The 16,192-nt window shown below is 51.2% G+C and overlaps 1 protein-coding gene and 1 pseudogene across 1 annotated transcript in view; one reads left to right on the top strand and one right to left on the bottom strand.

The window, feature by feature from the left end:
• Positions 1-3,859: 3,859 nt before the first annotated feature.
• On the bottom strand, positions 3,860-4,352 carry LOC101326240 (small ribosomal subunit protein uS2B-like; annotated as a pseudogene).
• A 3,300-nt stretch (positions 4,353-7,652) lies between these two features.
• Positions 7,653-16,192, top strand: part of PXN (paxillin) — a 44,973-nt gene continuing 36,433 nt past the window's right edge. Inside the window, exon 1 of the mRNA XM_033837039.2 lies at positions 7,653-7,812. Coding sequence (XP_033692930.1) covers positions 7,800-7,812 — 13 coding nt within the window. The 5' untranslated portion in view covers positions 7,653-7,799. The remainder of the gene's footprint in view (positions 7,813-16,192) is intronic.

Genomic DNA, 16,192 nt, shown 5'->3' with positions numbered 1-16,192 from the left:
AGGCAGAACACTCTATGACATAAATCACAGCAAGATCCTTTTTGACCCACCTCCTAGACAAATGGAAATAAAAACAAAAATAAACAAATGGGACCTAATGAAACTTAAAAGCTTTTGCACAGCAAAGGAAACCATAAACAAGATGAAAAGGCAACCCTCAGGATGGGAGAAAATATTTGATAATGAAGCAACTGACAAAGGATTAATCTCTAAAATTTACAAGCAGTTCATGCAGCTCAATATCGAAAAAACAAACAACCCAATCCAAAAATGGTCAGAAGACCTAAATAGACATTTCCCCACAGAAGATATACAGATTGCCAACAAACACATGAAAGGATGCTCAACATCACTAATCATTAGAGAAATGCAAATCAAAACTATAATGAGGTATCATCTCACACCAGTCAGAATGGCCATCATCAAAAAATCTACAAACAGGGCTTCCCTGGTGGCGCAGTCGTTGAGAATCTGCCTGCCAATGCAGGGGATATGGGTTTGAGCCCTGGTCTGGGAGGATCCCACATGCCGCGGAGCAACTAGGCCTGTGAGCCACAACTACTGAGCCTGCGCGTCTGGAGCCTGTTCTCCGCAACAAGAGAGGCCGCGACAGTGAGAGGCCCGCACACCGTGATGAAGAGTGGCCCCCGCTTGCCACAACTAGAGAAAGCCCTCACACAGAAACGAAGACCCAACACAGCCAAAAATAAATAAATTTATTTAAAAAAAATCTACAAACAATAAATGCTGGAGAGGGTCTGGAGAAAAGGGAACCCTCTTGCACTGTTGGTGGGAATGAAAATTGATACAGCCACTATGGAGAACAGTATGGAGATTCCTTAAAAAACTAAAAATAGAACTACCATATGACCCAGCAATCCCACTATTGAGCATATACCCGGAGAAAACCATAATTCAAAAAGAAACATGTACCACAATGTTCATTGCAGCTCTATTTACAATAGCCAGGACGTGGAAGCAACCTAAGTTTCCAACAACAGATGAATGGATAAAGAAGATGTGGCACATATATACAATGGAATATTACTCAGCCATAAAAAGAAACAAAATTGAGTTATTTGTAGTGAGGTAGATGGACCTAGAGTCTGTCATACAGAGTGAAGTTAGAAAGAGAAAAAGAAATACCATATGCTAACACATATATGGAATTTAAAAAAAAAAAGGTTCTGAAGAACCTAGGGGCAGGACAGGAATAAAGATGCAGACGTAGAGAATGGACATGAGGACACGGGGAGGGGGAAGGGTAAGCTGGGACGAAGTGAGAGAGTGGCATGGACATATATACACTACCAAATGTAAAATAGATAGCTAGTGGGAAGCAGCGCATAGCACAGGGAGATCAGCTCGGTGCTTTGTGATCACCTAGAGGGGTGGGATAGGGAGGATGGAGACGCAAGAGCGAGGAGATATGGGGATATATGTATAGCTGATTCACTTTGTTATACAGCAGAAACTAACACACCATTGTAAAGCAATTATACTCCAATAAAGATGTTAAAAAAAAAAAAAGAATCCACCTGCCAATGCAGGGAACACGGGTTCAATCCCTGGTCTGGGAAGATCCCACATGCCGCAGAGCAATTAAGCCCGTGCACCACAACTACTGAAGCCCGCATGCCTAGAGCCCGTGCTCCGCAACAAGAGAAGTTACCACGATGAGAAGACTGTGCACGGCAATGAAGGGTAGCAACCGCTCAATACAAATAGAGAAAGCCCGAGCAACAACGATGACCCAACGCAGCCAAAAAAATAAAATAAAATAAAAGCTTCCCAGGTCATTCCAATGTGCCAGTGCTGTAGAGATTTTGTGGGTAGTAAATGAGATAATATAGGAAAAAGGCTCCCCATGCTGCCTGACACAGAGTTATATGCTTTGGTGGAGGTTGTGGGACCAATTATCCAAGCCTGGGTGGTGGTCAGGGAAGGCCTCCTGGAGGAGGGGGTGTTGAGCTGTGAACTGAAGGAGGAGAGAAGTTAACCAAGAGAAAGAGGACAGGATGCCTTTTAGCCAGGGTATCAGTACCTGCAGGGTTCTGGAGCCAGGAGGATGTGGCCTCTTGGAGGAATTGAAAGTCATTCCCAGAAATTCCCTGGCAGTCCAGTGGTTAGGACTCCATGCTTTCACTGCTGAGGGCCTGGGTTCAATCCCTGGTCAGGGACCTAAGATCTGGCAAGCTGCATGGTGTGGCCAAAAAAATTGAAGTCTTTCCCTGTGACTGGAGCTGAGAAAGGAGAAAAGAGAGTTGGTGGAAAATCACTGGGCTTTATTCTGGTGTCAGGAAGATTTTAAGCAGGACAATGAGTGTGTGGGGGGGTGCCCTCCCCCCAAATTCAGAAACAGCAGGGCCTCCTAAGGCATTGTGTCCAAGCCCTCTGGGGAAATTGAACTTGCCAAGGGGTGTGTGACACAGTCCCCAAGCTCCCCTTCAGGAGCCATGTCCTAGACTGTAAAGTCAGACAGTCCTGGGTTTGGATCCCAACTTTGCCACTTCTTACTTGTGTGGCCTTGGGCACGTGACTTCATTTATGAGCCTCAGTTTCCTGGCCTGGAAAATAGGCATAAAACCCCCATTGGATCTTTTTTTTTTTTTTGCGGTACGCGGGCCTCTCACCGCTGTGGCCCCCCCCACCGCGGAACACAGGCTCCGGACGCACAGGCTCAGTGGCCATGGCCCACTGGCCCAGACGCTCCGCGGCACGTGGGATCCTCCCGGACCGAGGCACGAACCCGTGACCCCCGCATCGGCAGGTGGACTCTCAACCACTGCGCCACCAGGGAAGCCCTACTAAGATTAATTTTAACTGTTTCTTTTTATCTTTTTTAATGTGGCTCCTAGAAAATTTTTAATTACTAATTTAAAAAAATTTAATTACTAATTTTAAAATTAAAAAGTTTTAATATGTGGCTTGCATTTTGTTTCTAGGGGATAGCGCTGAGTTAGAGAGTGCTTGTTAGTGACAAGGATTATGCTAAGAAGTAAAGGTGTAGTATCTTGTTTAATCCTATGATGACTCTGACAGGTAGGTATTATTTATCTTCTTTCTACAGAGGAGGAAACTGGCACAAAGAGTGAATGGTCTGAGATTCACCACCAGCAAGGGACAAAGCTGGCATTAGAACCTGGGTGGAGTCAGTCCAATGAGCTGTGCACTTAACCTCTACCCCACACTGCTAAGTAGAGGGGCCTGTGGGCTGGGACAGGAAGAGGCATCAAGAGCCATCCAGGTGGAAGGAACAGCACATGTCTGAAAACACTGACATTCCATGGACTAGAGGGCTCAGAACATTCGGCCGTGGAGTGATCCCATGGAGGATCTACTTTCTTGGAGGCTGTTTTCTCACAATGAGGATCCTGAATGCAGTTTTGGCAGGGCTGTCCAACAATGTCCTGTCAATGTCAGTTCTTTTTTTTTTCTTTTTGAGACTATTTTCCGTCAACCTATTTCCACTTTAAGAGTCTGTAGAAGAACAGCTGAAGACCACCCAGTGGTTGTTCTGCCCATTCAGTGGCCTGAGCAGTGGGAGCTGCAGACCAGCCTTCAGTGGGGGACTGCTGAATAGGCACAGAGGGCACTTGCACACCTTCGGACCAGTCTGCCACCTCAGGTTGAGTAGCAATGAACTCAGGAGGTGGGGCGGTCCATTCACCCTGAAATTCCTCCTTGGTCACAGCCTTCTCAGCTGCTGCCTGCTATTCCTTTTCAATCTCTTAAGGATCTCTGTGGAAGTAGAGATCAGGCATGACCTCCCATGGGTATTCACAGTAGATGGTGTCACGCATGTGCAGAACTTCCCCGGGCGAGTATCCACCACATCAGACCCACTGAGCGAGCTCCCTTATTGCACGGGATGACAATGTCCACACAGTGCAGAGGAGAATCTGTTACACAGACCAATGGTAGGCAGGTTCATGTAAGAGGCCTCTGTGAGAGGCAGGTGGTCAGCCCTGGGATCAGTAACCACCAGAAGTCTTGGCTCCCAGAAGGCTGCCTGGATCTGGTTAGTGAAGGTTCCAGGAGTGAAGCGGCCAGATATAGGAGTGGCTCCAGTGACAGCAGCAAAATTCAGCCCAGCTCGCTGGCCAGTATTCCTGGAGGATATGACACTGACATCAGCTGGGTTTTCAATGGCAACAATGGCACGAGCTGCCAACAGAAGCTTCTCCCAGGTTCTCTTCAGATTGTATGATGTAGATGCCACTCACTTTTCCTTTGTAGAGGTACTGTTCCATTTGGAAGTCAAGGCTGGTGCCACCTAAGTGGGTTCCTGATGCAAGGAATTTGAGGATATCCTCCTCCTTCATTTGCTGGACATCAAGGGCTCCGGACATTGTGAAAATTTCCCTTTAAGTTACGATGGGAATCCAGAGCAACGCCGTATGGACCCCTGTCTGGGTAGCGCGGAAAGGCAATGCCAGTTCATCCTTAGGAAGTATGAGAAAACCTGGTTTGAGTTAACCAAGTCTGATGGCTGGGGGATGGGAGTCCCCGAGGGGAGGAAAAGTTGTGTTATTTTTTTTTAAGATCCTTTTTTAAAAAATTTTTATTTATTGATTATTTTTGGCTGCATCAGGTCTTAGTTGCGGCACACGGTATCTTTTGTTGCAGCACATGGGCTCTTCGTTGCGGCACGTGGGCTTCTCTCCAGTTGTGGCATGTGGGCTTCTCTCTAGTTGCGGCCTGTGGGCTTCTCTCTAGTTGTGGCTTGCAGGCTCCAGAGAGCACGGGCTCAGTAGTTGTGGCACACAGGCTTAGTTGCCCTGTGGCATGTGGGATCTTAGTTCCCCAACCAGGGATCGAACCCGTGTCCCCTGCATTGGAAGACGGATTCTTAAGCACTGGACCACCAGGGAAGTCCCAGGAAAAGGTATTTTGGGGCTGTTTACATTAGGAAATCCCAAGCAGGGGTCTGAGTGTCCAAGGTCACCAGCACTGAACTCCAAAGACTGAGTTCTCCTCAGAATTCCACCCACCAAGGGCAAAATTGACGGCTCAATTGATGTCTTGTTCTTCCTCTCCAGGGAATATTGCTTTGAAAAAGGTTTTGAGACCTTTGAGACAGGGACAAGTGTATGTCCTGGGATTGGTCTAAGGATAATGGTTTCACTTGGCACAGTAGCAGGTTTCCCACACAGGCCTTAGCAAAGAATTCCCAGGTTCAGATCCCAGACTTCCCACTTACTAGCTCTGTGACCTTGGGTAACTCAATCTCTCTGTTCTTAACTTTTCCAACTGAAAAAGGGGATAATAGTGGTCATCTCCTAGGCTTGTGGTCAGAATTAAATGCAAGAAAGCATGGAAAGCACCCAGCCCACAGCCTGTTCATTATATTGATAGTACAATTATAATTGTTACTATTGTTCTGAAGAGAACGCATTTGACCTCCTCTAGAGGAAATGTGACATTACATCCCCGTTGTAATATCCCCTATTACAGTTTTAGCATACTGTTCACCCCAGAAACTCCAGGGCTTAGACTGTTAATTAGACTAACTGTGGGTTCTTCTTTATGCCTCTCCCAGGTTTAGCCCAGTGTCTGATGCAGGATAGGCACCGTTGCTAACCCCTCTGTACCCCCATTATCAGTCTTCACCTTGTATTCCATGCTGCAATTTCCTTCTAGTTCTTCCAATGCACCATGGTCTCTGTCTTGCCTAAAGGCCTTTGCATATACTGTTCCAGGCAGCTGGGAATGGTGTGAGGTTATTCATCCTTCATACAGGCCTGTTTGCTCTTCTGTCTGCCCTTTTGGACTAAATCCCAAGAAGGCAGGCACCATATCAGTCTTATTCATCGTTGTATCACCAGCCCCAACACAGGACCTGTTCGAAGGGAGTGCCAATAAATATCTCATCATTGAGTGAATGAATGGGTGATCTCACTATCTTAATCTTCCATTAAACTGTGAACTTTCTGAGGAAAGGGACTACAATTTGCTTTGTTCCAAGTGTCAAGCACAACATCTGCCAGCCATTCAGCAAATATATATTGAGTGCTTACTACATGAAACACACAGACTAAGTACAGATATGAGCAAAAATGGACATGGTTTCTGCCCTTGTGCACTTTTAGTCTGAAAGGGAGAGAGACATTTATCAAACAATCGTACCACTAAATGTAAATTACAGCAGAGAGAAGTGCCTACAACACAGAAGTACATGGAAGGTGTTGGAAGGGCATGTAATAGACTGCCTAGCTGGGAAGCAGTCTTAGCTCTTGAATTTTAATGGAGGAGAATGTGACATCCACAGAGGAGAGCCACTTGGTTCTGCCTTCAAAAAAGAGCTTGTCATCCAGCTTGAGAAATGACAGCTTCCAGATGCAGGGCCTTCAGGACAAGGCCACACACTTCATGGGCATCCCCAGCTGATGGCTGAACATGGTGGGGGAATTGGGGCCTGGACATTTCTGCCCACTGGGGACTCCTCTAATGAAATTTTGTTCCAGGGCTCTCAATTGAGTTGGCTTATCTTTGTCATATCCAAGTTTCTCCTTGCCAGTCCTGCCTCTTCCTCTTTCTCTCTCACAGGCATTCCTCCAACTCTATCTCAACATCTGCTTCCTGGAGGACCTAACCCGACACAGAGGGTCTTGAGGGCTGGATTTCTGTGGGAAGGGGAACTTTTCTTTTTTCTTTTTTGGCTGTGTTGGGTCTTTGTTGCTGCGCGTGGGCTTTCTCTAGTTGCGGCCAGTGGGGGCTACTCTTCGTTGTGGAGCACAGGCTCTAGGTGCACAGGCTTCAGTAGTTGTGGCTCATGGGTTCTAGAGCGCATGCTCAGTAGTTGCGGTACATGGGCTTAGTTGCTCTGCGGCATGTGGGACTTCCTGGACAGGGCTTGAACCCGTGTCCCCTGCATTGGCAGGTGGATTCTTAACCACTGTGCCACCAGGGAAGCCCCTATTACCCGATTTCTGACTCTGTGGGAGCAAAACCCCTCTGGAGTCTGGGATGGCAGTGGGGTGTTTCAGGAAACTATGCCCAGCGCTGGGTGTAACTTCCCTGTAACTTTTCCTTTACTGTCTAAGGTGGGGTCCTTTCTGCTCCATGCAGAGTTTCGGAAAAATCTCCGTCTATAGAGGATGGATATGTGGAAGATTAAAGGATATATAACCTCGAAAATATTGAATCTGGCCCCAAAGCCTGGGCTGCGAGCTTCACTGCCATCGATCCAGAGGGCGCCCCGAGGAAAGGTCCTCCAAATGTTCCTCGCTTCGCCTGGTACTGATTTAGAGTCCCCTTGGGAGGCGACTTACTGGGAGATAGACAGACGGATAAATCTGACTCTCCAGTGGACAGACATGTGATGAATGAGTGACTGATGGATTGTGAGATGTCAAGACAGGAAGATGGATCTGTTAGCCAGTCAGGCATGTGACTCTCAGACAGAGAAAGACTGACAGAGGGCCTGAAGGCCTGGCAGCGTCCCACCTGCCAGCTCGGCCACAAGGCGGCGCTGCCGCCTCGCCCAGCGGCGCCCACCGTCCAGGCTGCGCGCGCTCTCGTGGGCCGGCGGCGGGGGCGGGTCTAGCGTGCTCACGGGGCGGGTCCAGCAGCCTCGCGGGGGCGACCACGGGCGGAGCGCGCGGCGGGGGCGGGGCGCGCGTGCTCGCGGGGGCGGCTGGGGGCGGGACGCGCGGCGGGCGCGGGCGCGCGCGGCAGCGGCGCGTTCCGTTCCGGGCCGAGGCTCGCGGCGGAAAAGTTGCGCGGCGGTGACGAGCGGCCCCGGGACGGGCAGCGAGCGCGACGCTGAGCCGGCCTCCGGCGCCCGCGGCCCCGCCATGGACGACCTCGGTGAGTGAGCGGGAGGCCGAGAGAGTAGGCAGCGAGGGGTGCGCGGCCCCGGGCCGGTGCGGGCGCGAGCGAGCGGCAGGCGGAATCCCACCCGCGGCGGCCCGGGTCCCGGCTCTGGTTTCGGCCGGCCGGGGCTCTGCGGGGCCGGGATCCCGCGCTGGGCCTGAGTCCCAGGCCAAGGCCAGCCCCGCACCGTCCTCACAGCTGCCACCCCCTCGCTTCGAGGACAGCCCCACCTCCGGACCCTCGACCTCGGGGTGCCACCCCCATCTCCCAGAGCAGCTTCAGGGACCCTCTTCAGGGACCCATGTCAAGGACCCGCCCCGTCCGCCTCAGGGACGGGCCCCCACTGCCCGGACCTGACCACCTCCCCAGCTGTGGGACCCTCACTTCACAGACCTTTCCCTCACCCCGGTCGCATAGATAGAACACCCAACTTGGGGATCAGCTGCCTAATCTCACAGGCTGGGCCCTCAATTCCAGGATCCGCTCCCACCCCCTCGAGGACCACCCCTTCACAGGCAGACATCCCCACTTCAGGGGTAGCCCCACCGAGCCGACGCCTTTCATTTTACAGGTCAGATTCACAAGTTAGAGATAAGCCTCTGATGACACAGCCTCTGATGAGCTTCTGAGCTGCCACAAAGACAAGTTTCCCTCCTGTCCCACTGATCCCCCCAGTCCATTTCACTGACTGCCCTGGCCACTCTGTGGACCAGCCCCTCCCCTTTTATATCACAGATCAGCCTCGTCCTAGAAGAGTAAGCTGGGGAGACAGACTCTGGTGAAATGCCAGAGGAATGAGGTGGGAAGTGGGCCCCAAGGTATGGCCATCTTTGAACTTGTCCAGGCTGGTAACGTTCCCTCCACCCCCACCGCAGCATAACTTGCGGGAAGCCACGCAGGTAAGGAAGTTAAGATGCCCAGAACAGAGTTTTACTGTTTTTGTTGTTAGTGGAGCTCCCAAATTACTCTTCTCAGTCCAGTCTTGATCTGGTGTTAGGGAAGGGGAAAGTATCTCCTGGAACCAGACACTAAACCCAGGGAGCTTGGTGCCAGGGTTCTAGGAATGCCTTGAGTGGTGTGAACTCCGGAGTGGGAGGATTCACTCTCCCTCCCTCCCCTTCACGCCTGTAGCTGGAGGGCCTCTGAGCCGGGGAGTTGAGGAGGGGGGAAAAGTTTCTTCTCTGTAGGAGCCTTGTCTTCCCTCTATGGACTGTGGGTGGCTTGTGTGACCGCTGATGCTTTCTCTGTCTCAGGCTCTGAGGGGTGGATTCATCAGACAGGACTGATGGGCCTCCCCTGAGCACACAGGGCACTAAATTAAGACTGGCTATTTGTAGGCACTGAATTTCCAAGGGGACAGGGAGGAGGATTGGGACTTGACTGCTTCCCGGAGGCTTCCTTTTGGGATCAGGGTGCCTCCCCACCCCACTGGCCCCGAGATCCTGGAGCTGGGTATGGTGTCCGGTCCTGCCTGTTTTGCAGAGTGAGATGGTTGCCAAGCATAGTTCGGCCTTTGGGTCTGGCTTGGCACCCATTTTTCCAACACACTCAAGGTTGGCATGGCTTTCAGGCAGGTATTTTTTTTTTTTTTCACATAAAAATAACTGAGCTGAAAGGAGTCTGGGGGGATATTTTTTCAATCAGAATCTGAAAGTCTCAATGCTTTCCCAGCGGGAATTTGCGAGCAGAGTTACTGTTTCTGAAATGCTGATGGGGGTTCTGTTGCTTCTAGACAGTCCCCTTGCTGTTTGAAGGACTGAGAAAGGCTTTTTAGAGTTCGCAGTTGAAGCCCGGAATTCCTGTCCTCTGACAGTCTTCCATTTAGGGCCAGGAAACTGAGTTTGTCTCTGAAAGGAAAGAGAGTGCCCTGGCAGAGTGGATTGTAGGAATTTAAATTTGCTGTTCGAGGAGTACTTCCCCGTACCTCAACTCGTCTTGTCCTCACAGCAGCCCTTTTTGAGAACCCCTTAGGGCCACTGCTATCATTACTACCTGTCTTTTACAAATTGAGAAAACTGAGGCTGAGAAAGGTTGATTCACTTGCCGAGGGCTGCACAGCCACAGAATGACAAAATCATGGCTATAAGCCTAATCCCTAGCTCCTAGGTCTGCAGCTCTGTGTACCCCGAGGCCTTTCTGCTTGAGGAGGGGTCGCAGTGGGGTATGGCTGCCACTTGTAACTTCTGCTGCTTTCCACCATAGGCTCCTCAGTTGTCTGAATCTGGGCTGCCCAGCTTCCTTGGCCTAAGCTCCCAGGGGGCCAGCCACGCCTGGCTGAGCGGAGCCTGGGGTGGGAGGAATGGGCTGTGCAGGAGGAGAGAGGAATTTGCCTCTGCGCTCAGGCTCAGGCCCCATCAGCTGTCTGGATGGCTGCTCAGCACCCTGCCCGTCAGCTGTTTTCCTAGTTAGGCTGGACACATAGGCCAGGCCTCTTGTTTTTATTTTTCTCCTGAGAGTGCTCTCAGCTGTGAGCCTCTTGGTCCCTGAAACAGGGGCGTTTGACATGTAGCAAGTCTAGAGGGGTCAGAGTCTCTGCTGTGACTTTTTTTGGTCTTAAAAAAAATTGGGGAACTCTCCCCTTCCTGGAGCTGTTAGTGACAAACTCACCGTGTGTTGTTTAATAAGTTACAAATTTATAGCTCTCTGGGCAGAAAAACATAAACACAGCATGTCCTGCCCTTCCGTGTGTGTTCTCTCTGCTTTGTGCTGCGGGGTGGCTGCTGGTGGCTTTTCTCATTACTGTTTAGATGCTGGTTTGGCTGGGAGTTCTCCCTGTTCGAGTTCTGGCTGGAGTGTCCTGGACAGAGTTCTCATAACACTGAGATGCACTCTGATTATGTTTTCGGACCTGACTCCTCTCTCTCCCCTCCTTCACGTGTCTAGTGCACTTTGGGGTGGGGGTAGGGGCAGTGACCACAGCTGGGGGCTAATAATGATCACGTGCGCTTGATGGGAGCCAGGCATCCTACTCAGCATTCCTTGGTATCTTCCCAGCCATTCCGAGAGGGAGGTGTTTAATCTCCGCTTTACAGATGCAGAAATCTGAGTCAGGGAAATTCAGTGGGGGGCGCTGGGATTGTAACCCAGATTGATCCAATTCCAGATTTGGTCATCTTCATCATAATAAGGTAGTAAATGCTCGGTAATTAACCAGGGGGATGAGCCATGGGACCTCCTGAGTAATTGCTAGGTACCTTTTACATTTCTGCCCTGGGGGCCGTCCCATATGGTCGTGGTGGCAAAGGGTGGTCTGGTTCAGGCCTTGATAGCTTTGCCTTTCCCATCCCTTGCAGGGGGAATAGCCAGCTGTTGGCAATGCCCAGTTGCTGCTGGAATCTGGACCTGTCTTCGTGCAGCTTCTCAGCAGTCTTGACCCTCTGGAACACAGTGCCTCATTGTCCTTGGGGGGAGTACTGGGGAGCAGGGGAGTTGCCTGGGGCATTCTGGGCTACGGAGCCTCTCTGTTCCATGGAAAGTCTGGACTTTGGGCTCACCCATCTGTGGTGCCTCTGTGTGTTAGGCTAGGGTCAGGGCACCCAGCTGCTGGGCCTGTGACAGGCGCGGTCCGTGGGGTGATGGTGAGTTCCTAGTGGGGCTCTGCATCAGGGCCAGATCTTCTCCGGGGCTGTGTGCTAGTGAGGTGCAGAGCTGGAATTCAGACCCTGGAGTGCTGGATTCTTAAGCAGGTGCCCTTTCTGCTGGGCAGCCATAGCTTAGTGTGGAAATGTTCAGGCCGCTGGGGGCCAGAGCCCTGCCGTTGTGGGTTTGAAGTCCCCCGAGGGAACATCTCAGTATTCTTTTCTTCCAGTTTGCCCAGGGGTGGCTGTGCATTGGCCAGTGGAAGGCCAGATTAACTGTGCATGTGCTGACCAGCCCTCCTCCCCCGTTTATTCATTATTCCTGAGTGTGCCAACTCTCCAAAGCTTCCCTTAGGCCTTTACCTTGTTCCAAGGCCAGAGATGTTGAAAAAACTTCCTCCCAGCTTCACTCTCGTTCCAGCCCTCCACTGGGTTGTCCTGGTCTCAGTGCCTTCATTAATAATAACAGCCATCCGTAGAACACTTTTTCTTTTTTACAGTGTTTGCAGAACTCTTACTGTAATGTTTATTGAGCACTTACTATGTGCAGGCCCTGTGCTGGGTACCTTACATACATTGTTTCATTGAATCATGTTGGCCCTATGAGGTGCAGGTTCCGTTATTATTACTACTACCCATTTTACAGATGGTAAAATGGAGGCACAGAAAGGGTGTGCCCACTTGCCCAAGTTCTATAACTAGTGAGTGGCAGAGCTGGGATTTAAATGCAGATTGGGCTTGTAACCGTTTTTACATGTCTGTTCATGATACTGGATCGATCTCAGTTGCCTGTTTTTTTAAAAACTTTATTTATTTTTATTTTTGGCTGCATTGGGTCTTCGTTGCTGCACGCGGGCTTTCTCTAGTTATGGTGAGCGGGGGCTACTTTTCGTTGTGGTGCGCAGGCTTCTCGTTGCAGTGGCCTCTCTTGTCGCGGAGCACGGGCTGTAGGTGCGTGGGCTTCAGTAGTTGCAGCGCATGGGCTCAGTAGTTGTGGCTCGTGGGCTCCAGAGCGCAGGCTCAGTAGTTGTGGCGCACGGGCCTAGTTGCTCTGCGGCATGTGGGATCTTCCCAGACCAGGGCTTGAACCCGTGTCCCCTGCACTGGCAGGCGGATTCTTTTTTTTTTTTTATATAAATTTTATTTATTTATTTATTTTTGGCTGCGTTGGGCCTTCGTTGCTGCACGCAGGCTTTCTCTAGTTGCGGCAAGTGGGAGCCACTCTTTGTTGCGGTGCGAGGGCCTCTCATTGTGGTGGCTTCTCTTGTTGCGGAGCATGGGCTCCAGGCACGTGGGCTTCAGTAGTTGTGGCACACGGGCTCAGTAGTTGTGGCTTACGGGCTCTAGAGCGCAGACTCAGTAGTTGTGGCGCACGGGCTTAGTTGCTCCACGGCATGTGGGATCTTCCCAGACCAGGGCTCGAACCCGTGTCCCCTGCATTGGCAGGTGGATTCTTAACCACTGTGCCACCTGGGAAGCCCTTGGGTTGCCTGTTGGTTTGATTGCTTTCCATTTCTAGGATGCTAAAAATCTTCTCTGCCCCTTCCCACACACACATTCTCTGTTCAGTGTCTCACATCTGTCTTTTTCCTGTTCTCTGTGACTTCTTCCCTCTCATTTGTTCTTTCTTGGGGATGCCATGCTGAGGATGGGATGCTGGGCACTTGTGGCAGTGTCTCCTGCTCAGTGGAGGACCTCATTCCTCTCTTACCTGTTACCTCTTCAGTCACCTGTTAGCCTCAAGACAGGGTTGAGAGCTTACAGCACAGCTGCTGCGGAGCACCTGGGGCGGGTTCTGAGCTCCCTTTTCACTCCTTGTGGTTGGAATCAGAGCCCTCTGTGCCCCCCACCCCATACACTCTCCTTTCTTTGTTCAGGTGTTTGCACATGGCTGCCATTGGGAGCCAGCCCATTTCCAGAAGAGGAAGTCCTAGGAATCTTTTGAGGTGGAGAATTGAGGATGTCCTGTGGGAGGGAGAGAAGGAGAGAAAGCATTAGGAAGTTGAATTTTCCCAGAAATCTTGACAAACCAGCAGATTCATAGGGGTATCCAGGGGAGTTCCCTGGCGGTCCATTGGTTGGGACTCTGCGCTTCCACTGCAGGGGGCCTGGGTTCGATTGCTGGTCACGGAATCAGGATCCCACATGCTGGGCAGTGCGGCCAAAAAATAAAGGGGGGGCGGGCTGTCCAGAGATGGTCTCCTGACCTGGGATAGGCCTGGAGCCACCACGGCCTCCCAGGTCCACGTTGCCTTTTCAGTTGGAGTCACACATCCGGCCTCAAGCGTCCATTCACATCCAGATAAGTCTTCCAACTAATGGATTGATTGCCTAACCAGTGGGGCCCAGGGCTGGCCTCTCTAGGGAGGCCTTGGATGCTAGGCCAGTGACAGGCAGAATATGTGGTTGGCCAGGCCCAGCAGAGCCCCAGTGGCCAAATTTTCCCTTAAAGATGGCCTTTTAATGCTTATTTCTTGTGTGATTGTGGTATTGTGGTTTTACGGGAGAACATTGTTACTTAGGTGCATGTGAAAGTATTTGGGAGTGAAATATCATGATGTCTGCAACTTAGTTTTAAATGATGTAGTAAAAAAAAAAAAAAAAGGGGTATATGTGTATATACTGTGTATATATGTCGAGAGAGAGAAGGAGAGAGAATTTGTACAAGTGTGTACAAAAAAGTGGCAAAAACATTAACTGTGACTGAATCTAGGTAGAGGGTATATGGGTGCTCATTGCAATGGCCTTTCAACTTCTCTGTATGTTTAGACATTTTCATGGTAAAAAGCTGGGAAAAAAGTAAGAAAACCTTGCTTTTCCATAGTGGGCTTGGAGTTTTTCGGTCAGGGGTGCTCATAAGTGACTACCTGTGGTTGACCTGAGTGACTCTCGGCCTCCCTGGGTGGGCAGAGACAGGAGCCAAGTGGTTCTGGGATGGTGGTGACTGGTGACTCTCAGCTGGGGTTGGGGGCATGTGGTGACCCATGCAGAAAAAAGGACAGGGCCAGGCAGAGACAGTGAGCTTCCCTGGTGTGGAGGGAGCCTCTGGAGTTATTTTGGGTATGGTGATGTTAACCGGACCAGTGTCAGGGCAAGGGATGGGCTCTGGTTGGAGTTTGGAAGGGGTTGCCTGGGTGGGATGCAGAGCAATGCTTTACAAAAGGCAGAGAGCAGCCTCTGGGCAGCTGGAGACTGGGGGAGGGGACGAAATGCCATTCGCTTCACATCACGAACCTCCTATCTGTGGCCAAAGGAACACCATTAGCCTGTGGGCAGTGGAGGCCGGAGTGGCCCTAGGCTCTTGCTGGCAGCTCCGCTGGCTGTCCAGTTCTCCAGACTTGAGGCTCCCTCTACTGGAATCCCCACTCCCAGGTCTCTCTTGTCTTGGTTTGTGCAGACTCAAATCCTGTCCACCAGGCCTCCCATCTGTTTGGGAGAAATAGCTGGGTTCCGGCACCAGTGGCCCCCTTGGCTTTGAGGGCCCTGGTGCCTACTAGAAGCATTTTGGGCAGCCAGTCGGCCCTCGTAAGGGGAGTGCTTCGCCCGAGGGTTTTCTGTGAGCTTCACTTCTGTCTGTCAGCAAGCAAGGATACAGAGGCTGGACGCTGGGTCATGATCATGGGGTCGTCCTAGGGAGGTCTCAGAGCCGTGTCCAGCCTGACTGCCTGTTTGAGGAGCAGGATGATGTGTGCTTTATGGGGGTGGGGGTGGGGAGGGGTGGTGCTCGGAGGAAGCTTTATGTAATTCTTGGCTGGGACTCAGGTAATTGTTTTAATGAAATGGAATGCAGCTTATTCAGAACTCTCTTGGCAGAAACAGCCATGTTCTGTTCTGTTTTCTTGTTGGAGAGAACGAGTCACACACTTGCAGCCGTTTGAAAGAGTGGAACCCAGGGTGAGCTAGCATGAGTAAGGTAGGCAGAGGCCTCCGGGGATCTCCTCTCGGTTCAGCGCAAGGATCCTCAGACGGCTCGGCTCGACTCTCCTGGACGCCAGTCTGGGAGCCTTTTTGAATGAGCCATGGACACTCAGGCCTCTTGCAACAACAGAAAGACCCTGCTGCAAGTGGGCTGTGAACTGAGCCTGGAGCTGCTGCCTCCCTCGTTGTCAGGAGGCCTCGTGATGTGGACGTGGGAGCGCTCAGCACACAGCAGACAGACCCTCCAGGACGGTCTGCTATTTGCTGTGTCCCCTTTTTTCCACCTCAACACCTCCTGTAACTCCCCGCGCGCCCCCCCTTACCCCGCCAGCATCTCCCATCAGTGTCGACATCCGTGGTCTAATGTGACCCATCCGCAGATACACCTGGATCCCCTTTCCTTCTGGTTTCCTTTCCACCCCGTCTGCCCCTGCTGACTTCTTTAGCCTGCTCCTTTTTCTGTTTTGAATGCAGCCTGGGCCGTTCTTCCACGTTTTCTTTTTTGCTAAGAATGCATCTCAGTCTGTAGCAGCCATATTTCCCCTCCCTTCCTTAAAACCTGCTTCTCCGCAGAACCCCCTGCTTCCTTCCCCTCCTCCTTCTCTGATCCCTTTGTGGGGCGCAACATTGCATTTTCCCAAAGGTTTTTTCTGGGCTCCCTGTTTCTCTCCTAGGTACCCAGGTAAATTTATCTACTTGCGTGACCTCTTTTATCACTGGTGTGTTGGCAACTCCTAAATTTATATTTCCACCCCTGACGTGGATTCTATTGTCCAGATTCTTCCGGTCTGCACGCCAGCAAAGACCCAGCTCATTTCCTTCTCACTCTCTCTTCACAGCCTCATTTGTTGTCTGCTCTCTCTGTTATTGCCCCTTCC

The sequence above is a fragment of the Tursiops truncatus genome, chromosome 13 (genome assembly GCF_011762595.2).
Source record: "Tursiops truncatus isolate mTurTru1 chromosome 13, mTurTru1.mat.Y, whole genome shotgun sequence".
Lineage (NCBI taxonomy): Eukaryota > Metazoa > Chordata > Mammalia > Artiodactyla > Delphinidae > Tursiops > Tursiops truncatus.
Note: the sequence above shows the minus strand (reverse complement) of the source record. Positions and strands in the feature narration are given on the sequence as shown.